This window comes from Plutella xylostella, chromosome 16, assembly GCF_932276165.1.
Source record: "Plutella xylostella chromosome 16, ilPluXylo3.1, whole genome shotgun sequence".
NCBI lineage: Eukaryota > Metazoa > Arthropoda > Insecta > Lepidoptera > Plutellidae > Plutella > Plutella xylostella.
The window spans coordinates 3243234-3252327 of record NC_063996.1 but is presented as its reverse complement, the minus strand read 5'-3'; the positions used below and the strand labels follow the sequence as shown (position 1 = coordinate 3252327).

Below are 9094 nucleotides of genomic sequence, written 5' to 3'. Positions count from 1 at the left end.
ATAAATAATATAATTTTAATTTCTTAAAAATATATACTTTTCGATTTTAAACAAATATTTTTGACTAAAACCCAGGACTACAAAACTGTAAAACAACAAATAATTTAATTTTTGAACGAATTTTGTTACTTGAAAATCAACGCATGAAGTCGTAATCGCACGCATTTTCATTTTCACAATTTCTTTGAAACTATTGATGAAAACAAATTACATTCACAGCACTGCATTGATAAACCAAGTAATTATTTGGGAATTGTTCGAGATACAATTTTAAAATACTTCGGAAATCAACTATCGATACAGTGAACAATGTCTTCTCCGGTAAGCGATACCTACCCATTGTTTGAAATTCAGCGAACTTTAAAAGTGTACCTAAGTTCTGTGAAATAAACAATGAACCCCGAACCACTAGATATATCATGTAATTTACTTGTTCAAACATTCAATAAGTTCCATGTTTTCTTTAATTCCTAAATTTTGTTGATAACATACTATTTTCATATGTTCCTAATTATAGACTGAGGAAACACTAAAACGGAACAGCGAGTCTGATACCGGGGACCATGACACCTCAGAACACGACCCTCAGTTCGAGCCAATAGTGTCCCTCCCAGTTGTGGAAATCCCGACCAATGAAGAGGACGAGGAGGAACTTGTGAAGATCAGAGCCAGACTATACCGCTACGATACTGAGGATCATGAGTGGAAGGTATGCAGTTGACTAACAATCTTTCCTGCTGTCCTAGTACCCTCTCTAAGGATTCCATGATATGCTGCAAAATTTTATTGTAATGAGTTTTGCTTAAGAAAAGGATCAATTCTTATACACTACTAATTGTAAAAAAATGCCAGAATAAATATATGTATAAAACTTTCAATATCCACAGGAGCGTGGCACAGGAGACATAAAGCTGTTGCGCCACACAATCAACAACACAGTCAGAGTTGTGATGAGACGTGATAAAACATTGAAAGTTTGTGCCAACCACTTCATCACTCCAGATATACGCATGAACATCCACTGTGGATCCGACAGGGCCTTCAACTGGTCAGTGTTTGCCGACTTCGCTGATGAGCAAATGAAACAAGAACTGCTGGCTATCAAATTCGGAAACCCACAGAGTAAGATCATTTATATATTCACAGAATACATTATAATAAATCAGTAATTACACTCAATTGGTTCATATCTTTTTCCTTCATTAAATTATTCTTAAATGTTTAAGTAGAGGTTTATTTATAAAGTAAGCAAATTAATGAAATACTATATATGTATAATAACTTAAGCCCAATAATAAGTAATACACTATTATGTTACAACCTAAACTACCTATATATTATACAAACTATAAAACTATAAATATTTTTTTTTTTTTTTTTTTTTTTTTCATATTTAGTTTGCCAACATGCAATCGGTTTAATATAACCATAAGCAGTTCATTTCGTGGTTTATGATTGGCTTTGCAGGCATACCCTCCCATTGTCAGGTTGCCTTCTAATGTATTATTGGTCTATGTTATCCCAGATGTTTTTTCTTTTTAGTCTTCTGGTGGGTACATTACTGGTAAGGTCAGTGGCCAGTTTGTTTGGGTGATTTACAATCCTGTCTCGGTAGGTTCTTGTAAGTTTTGCAACCTCCTCTCTCACGGTAGGAACTTTCAAATATTCATGCACCTCATCCATTCTGGTGAACCAGGGTGCATTTACAATGGCTTTGAGTACTCCGTTTTGAAATCTTTGTAGGAATTCAATATTTGTTTGGCTTGCTAAATAAATAAAAAATAAAATAGCTCTTCTAGGTCTGATCCCTGTGGGAGGGTTCCCAATATGCTGGCGACATTGCCCTGTTGGATCTTTATTATTATTATTAATTATTCTTTACAATCATTCCAGATGCTGAACTCTGGAAGACAAAGTTTGCAGAGGCACAAGAGATAGTGCGAACAAAGTGCAGCATCTACTGTGACGACTACACCGATGATGAGGATGACGATGAGAGCTCCATCACGAGGAGTGAAGACACAGACACCCCCGAGCCTCACAGCGCAGACAAGTCACCATCAAAGGAGGCTAAAATAAATGTTTCTCAGAAAGAGGAAGAAGGTGTAGTATTAAAACTTAAAGAACTTAAAGTTGAAAGTGACAAAACCGAACAATAATTTCTGGTACATTTTAATAAGAATTTTATAATGTAGGTAGGTAAAACCATTCCTGTGTTTCTACTTGAATTTTTTCCTGTGTGAATTAACTTGTGACTATTTTAATGAGTTTAACACTCAGCTGCTCAAAGGAACTTTAGACTAAGATCATTCTTAAAGCTATTGCTGTCGTGCTTTGACTTAATATGGACAGAAAGTGATAGAAATAGATTTAGTTCCTTTGGGCAACTGGGGGTGAAGACACTATTTGTATGCAAAGAGCAGTGCCCCAGAGCTCACTTGAACTTATTATCTTACATTGGATAGTAAATGTTATGTAATGATATGATAATATTGTTTGCTACAAGTAAAGTTTGGTAGCCTTAATGAATATGTGAACTCTTTTAGTATTCAGTATAAAATGTTTTGGTAGCCCATTCATTAGTTTATTTTTTTTGGTCTTTAGATTTATTTTAACTTTTTTATCTTTATAATATTATGATCAATTGTGATCAATGATGATGATAGTATGTACTTATTTTTAACTTCTTCTGTCGTTTCTACATTGTTTAGGCAGCCGCCTAAACATAGTATTTTGGGATATGTATGAATGAGCTCCAATACAATTTGTACTTAGGTGGTATTATATTAAACTGATGCCTAAACTAGTATAGATATACAGGGTGTCCCAAAAGTCAACGTCATCCCTTAAAGGGCTGATAGGTCAGCTCATGAGAGGCCAGAATATCACAATATGACCTTAGTAAAAACTCGATAATTTTCGAGATATTGACACTTTTATAAATTTGCTGAAAATCGACACCTTGGATCAGTTTTTTGCGTGCTGCCGGTACAAAAATCCAAATTGTTAGAATTTGTTTGGTGTTGCATCACCCTATATAGCCCTGCTATTGATCGCAGTCAAAAAAAATATCGAGTAATGCTGTATGTTTAAAAAAAACACGGTTTTCAAAATCATAAAAGGTAATCGTATTTTTTTATAACCAACTTCGACTCTACGTACTGTAAAAAAAATATACCACGCAAACCTGGCACCTTATTTGAAAAGATTGCTCATTTGATGCAGTTTCCAAAATGGTATGAAACGTTGCTATTGTTTCAATTAACAAAAAAGTTATTGCTATTTTAGTACAAAACGACCTCGATGTAAAATTGTTTGAAGGAAATTTATCTGACTGAATTTATTAAGGGTAAGTCATGTTGGAATGAGTAAAAGTAAAATAGGTGATGTGGCTGGGAGTGGGAAAAGAGACAACGTTGTCACAGTTAATAAAAAAAACGCATTTTGAGTATCTTTCTCGAAAAAAGTGGACTATAGCAACTCCACATTCCCCATAAATGTAGCGCATGGTAACGTACATTCCTGAGTAGTGCTAATGTGTGATATTGTACAAGTAAAACGCTTACACATGTACATTGTACACCCACAGTATCCAGATGAGTTTTTCATTAACATTACCTCTAATTACTTGTTATTTATTTTAAAGTTATTGTTAAACAATACCAAACTCTCAAAATTATGATTATGACCATTAATGAGTATTATTTTTTTGCTTATTATGTACTTAATATAATAATGTGGTGTTATAATTTTGAGAAATAAAAATAAGAGTCAATAAATGTTTGTTTTTTTTAAATAAGGTGTAAAAAACGCAAAATATGTTTTATAAGAGTTTGGTAAGTTTTTTCTTAGCTATTTTTGCGTCATCTATGTTGCCACGGCTGACCTCACCACCTATTTTACTTTTACTCATTCCAACATGACTTACCCTTAATAAATTCAGTCAGATAAATTTCCTTCAAACAATTTTACATCGAGGTTGTTTTGTACTAAAATAGCAATAACTTTTTTGTTAATTGAAACAATAGCAACGTTTCATACCATTTTGGAAACTGCATTAAATGAGCAATCTTTTCAAATAAGGTGCCAGGTTTGCGTGGTATAATTTTTTTACAGTACGTAGAGTCAAAGTTGGTTATAAAAAAATACGATTACCTTTTATGACTTTGAAAACCGTGTTTTTTTTAAACATACAGCATTACTCGATATTTTTTTTGACTGCGATCAATAGCAGGGCTATACAGGGTGATGCAACACCAAACAAATTCTAACAATTTGGATTTTTGTACCGGCAGCACGCAAAAAACTGATCCAAGGTGTCGATTTTCAGCAAATTTATAAAAGTGTCAATATCTCGAAAATTATCGAGTTTTTACTAAGGTCATATTGTGATATTCTGGCCTCTCATGAGCTGACCTATCAGCCCTTTAAGGGATGACGTTGACTTTTGGGACACCCTGTATACGTAATAAACGATGCTAAATACTTGAATTGATAAGGAATTGTCAAACTTGGTACGAAAAATATTGCATGCCATGTGAGTTAAAAAAAAGTATCTACGTTACACATTTTTATTTGCAAAGGATATATATTTTTTTGTCCATTTAGGGTTGAATTTTAGTTTTTTATGGCCCTAAATCTGCTACTTTCTTCATATTCACAGTTTTTATTCTCCGCAGCTGATATGTATGCATTTACATAGATTTAAATAGTATACTTAATCTAGATTATAATTACTGTTTGCCATTCCAATACCAAGACTTATTATTTTCAATTGAAGTCTCACTTATTGTTTGGTATTTTAATCTATAATTTGTTTACTAATGATTGTAATAATATTAAAAATGCCTAGGTTCCTAAGATTATATCCTGGTTTCTCAGTTTATGATTGAAACAAACTGCATGCATTATTGTCAACTGAGAAATCACGTATTTTGTTGTGTCCCATTTGCTTGTAATACTGAAAGTAGGCCCGTTTCGGAAAGGCTATTCAAAATGAACCATGTAATAATTAAAAAAAAAATTTTGAATAATAAAAATCAATGTACACCATACCATTGTGCGTAATTTTAACTTAGTTGCCAACGACACGACGAAGAAGTCAAACCATTATGAATTATCCACAATAGATATTTCTAACAGGCCCTGTAGCACGGGGCGCTATTAAGACGTGACAAAATTTCTCCGTCGCGCTCGCTCTTGAGGCTGCGCGATGTGAGTGACCGCGATGCAAAACTCTTGTCACGTCTTAAATGCGCCCCGTACTAGCCCTTCAGTAAAGTTTAAAAAAAAGTCGTCAATAGGTTGCAATATGTAAATTTTGTATAGCCTAAACTGGGTGACGTTGTATTTTTGTATGTAGGTCTCTAGATATGCGCTTGATATCGATGCGTGTGACGTGTGATGATCAGTGATTGGAATAGGCTGAGTATATTTACCTACAATTTTAGATCAAAGACATTTGGCGGACTCCATTTTTACTGTTACCATATGGTCAGAATAAATTAAATAAACCACATTACACAACCAAAACAATATTATTCATTACCTTCAATAAAAGTAAAATTATAAAACAAAACTAGCATAAGTGTTTTGATAGGTAGGCAGTAGGTGCCTAATGTTCCGGTCGTGGGTACACCCGAGTCCGCGTTGTTCTATGTTCCGCTCTTATAGGTAGGTAGGTATGTTGACAAACACAAAATATGATATGGCTAGTAATTTAATACGAAGTATGATCGCTGAGCATGTTTGCTTTACAGGAACATCGCAATATTATGTTTCCCGATTACAAAACCGACAGTACATTTTTTATTTGCTTAATAACTTGTTCCACGACACGTAAATTAAAGTTACAGTTATTCCGTTCGACATAACGATTAAATCAAACAATACGTATTTGGTTTACTACATTATATTTAAAGCTTATGTTAACGTGGTAGAGTTTAAATTACGATGACACCCAGATTGTTGTAGTTATGTCGATTGAGTACATTAAACTCAGTGATGTCGATCATTTTTTTCGAAGTACTGTTGGTTGTTCAAATCTTCAAATGTCGTCTAGTGCATTATTGATAGCATCGATTGTATTGACGTTGCTATCCTCTTGGTTGTGGATAGTACCTAACCTATAACTAGACTACCTACCGTACCGGCCTAGGTATTGTTGTCTACCTATTTCACAGTACCTACGGGTAGAAATGTATGTAAAATGTATAACTATCGATTTATTTGTCTTGCATTGCCATGGATTTACTCAGAGACAAACAATAGTTAGGTACTTATACAAAATCTGATAAGTAGGTACCTTATACAATTTGTACCTACTACAAAATGTTATTGTAAAAATTTAAGAATTTGTGTTAGTTTTATTGTGTTTGACAAAATAGTAATAGATGTATTTCACGATAGACCGAGTTTCATTGCGTTGTTTTTATGACCCATAAATATAATATCTTCTCCAATGAGATTAGGAATAAAATTTAAATAAAATCATACATATAAATATTGCACACACTTTTATTGCTTACGAATACATACCACACTCTTGTGCATTGAAATTAAATTAAAACAAACATCTCTTGTATTGAAAATAACTTAAATAACGCAATAAGTACATAAATAAAATTATTTACCCTTATCTTGAACACAAAACTAGGTATTTCAACGAAAAACTAAATATTTGTAAAATTAATTAAACTACCTAGTTACCCACTAATGAACAAAATTAAGGCTATTACTCCTATGGAATGTTATGAGTGAATGCTTATAAGTATCACAATTTATTATAGCTAGTAGAATTGTGTGCCACATGCCTACACAAACAGCAACTACATTTGGTTTTCAGTTCAGTCACACAAATTCAGTTATTAAATAAGTTAGTAAGATTTATGTAGTCATATGGCATACGCAGTAGTGTTTGAAGTGTTCCTTGGAGCACCTCACAGGTCCTCCTTGCCAACCTTGTTGTCATGCAGTTTGAAACTCTGCAGGATGTTTACTTTAACACTGAGTTCCTTCTTCTTCTCCTCAGACACTTTGCCGCTGAGTATCTTCCCAACTCTAGCGTATTCTGTGGCCGCAAATTGGTCTCCCTTTTCTAATATTTTATCCATTATCACCTTGTAGATTTTACCATAGGCCTTGTCCTGGAAAAAAATGGAATGTCAAATTAATTGGGTTACTTACTTTGTTAAAATAAAAATATTCACAAAATTAGGGCTCTTTCTCTACCTTTTCAGATAAGGTCTTCATAACAGACTCAGTTTCCTCCAAAAGTTTCTTCCTGTCCTCATTGTTTGCCTTCATGAATTTATTGGCAACAGCATCCAGCTCCTTCACTGCTCCAGGCAGGCTGAGATAGATGCCAGTATTTTCTCGAATAAAGCGACGTAAACTGTCGCTTGTGAATCCAGCCTTAGAGTCATCAAAGTTTATTGGTTCTTTTCCTCGGATTAGCAACTTAACTACTGGGAAGTCTTCTTTCTTTACATTGAACCTCTGAGCTAGAACCTCGTTGTCTCGGTCTCCGTAGTCTTTGACCCCAACTTCAGCGATCAGCAGGTCATCCTTGTCGACTGCATCTTGCACCAGGGAGATGTAGGCATCATGCTTCGCGCCGTAAGGATATGCCACGTCGAATTTAATGAGAGTTACTTCGAACTTACTAGTGATTTTATCGAAAGAGAACTCGTCTAAAACCACGGATCCACTCGGTCCCGGTGGCGATGTTTGATAGGAAGCCGGTATGGCGATCAAGACAAATAATAACGTTACAGTCCGTTTCATTTTTGATCGAATTACAGTATACTCAGTTCCTCTTTGGACTTAAGGCTATACGCGAAATTGCAGGATGGTGCCCTGCGATCTTTCAGAAATAACTAACCCAATACAAATTACAAATGAATAATGAATGAAAATGCTGAAAGAAAATTATGATGACGTTACGTTACGTACCTACAAAACATTGAGTTTGACTTTGACAGTTGACACATTGACAGTCGGCGGTTTGTTTATGTTCACAATAAATGAAAAAGTTCGTCTCATGCCTCCTTGTTCTAAGGTTTGGACAACCGCGTGTGTTGTGGGTGCGTGCGTCTCGATATGCGAACGCCACGAGAGTAGTACTAATATATATATATGTACAAGGGTCGTAAAGTTCACAATCGACTGGACTGAAACTTGGGGCTCGTGTAGTGTGTTGGCGATGGCGAATTTGTCCACGGAATGGTATAAGGCTCGGGGCTCGGCTCGCGGTGCGTGAAGTGAATGGAGTGGTTAAAACTAGTCTAGGCTCCTCTGTTTGTCACCGATACCATACTAAGGGAGGGTTGCACCATTTAACTTTAACTATTACAAACGTCAAATCCCTTGACGAGAGAGATCAATCTTCAAGAGATTTGACGTTTGTAATAGTTAAAGTTAAATGGTGCAACCCACCCTAAGTGCCAATTTCTCCATGGTCGGTTATCTAACCGACAGGGATTGATTTATAAATTAAACGTCATCTCCATATAAAATTCATGACAGATGTGTCAAAAGTTAACTACTACTACTCCCTGGTTATGCTCTAACCGAGAATGGAGAAATTGGCACTAAGCCCCAGTTTCACCATGCTCTGTTAAATCATAACAAGCGATTAAGGTGCCGACACATTATCGGACGCGTCTGACTGATTAGCATGCACGGTCTTTTGGGACGTGGCTTGCTTACGCGTTCCTATGCCTATTCTACAAAGAACTGTTGACGAAGAAACATGTCGAGTAATAAAAGTAAAGGACCTTTAATCGCGGGACAATGAACTGTTGATGAACCGTTCAGAATTTTTCAATTTAGTATCTAAGATTAAAAAAGAGACTTTAGTTTTTTATTCCGTGCCGATTCGATACAGTGATTTGGTCCACATCAGTATTTAAATTTTCTTTGGCTGGACCGACACTGCCGGAAAACACCGGTTCCGGTACCGATTATTACCTATAGTGGCGGGATTATGAAAGCTAAGGAGTCTAAGGACAAAGTTTAGTGGTGCTTTTTGATAAATAAGTTTACTTAAGTATTTAAAAACGAATTAGGTAAAAATAAGGTAGGTACCTAGTAC

General features: G+C 35.1%; 2 protein-coding genes across 2 annotated transcripts; one reads left to right on the top strand and one right to left on the bottom strand.

The window, feature by feature from the left end:
• The first annotated feature begins 1 nt into the window (after position 1).
• Positions 2-2815, top strand: LOC105394210 (ran-specific GTPase-activating protein). The gene is made up of 4 exons (XM_011566076.3): positions 2-321; positions 518-709; positions 888-1122; positions 1894-2815. Exons 1-4 carry the CDS (start codon positions 310-312, stop codon positions 2157-2159), a joined length of 705 nt encoding a protein of 234 aa, XP_011564378.3. The 5' UTR covers positions 2-309; the 3' UTR covers positions 2160-2815.
• Positions 2816-6498: 3683 nt separating this feature from the next.
• Positions 6499-7960, bottom strand: LOC105394209 (endoplasmic reticulum resident protein 29). The gene is made up of 2 exons (XM_011566075.3): positions 7231-7960; positions 6499-7145 (listed from the first exon to the last, which is right to left on the bottom strand). The coding sequence occupies exons 1-2, from the start codon at positions 7783-7785 to the stop codon at positions 6939-6941; spliced, it is 762 nt and encodes a 253-aa protein (XP_011564377.3). The 5' UTR covers positions 7786-7960; the 3' UTR covers positions 6499-6938.
• Positions 7961-9094: the final 1134 nt, after the last annotated feature.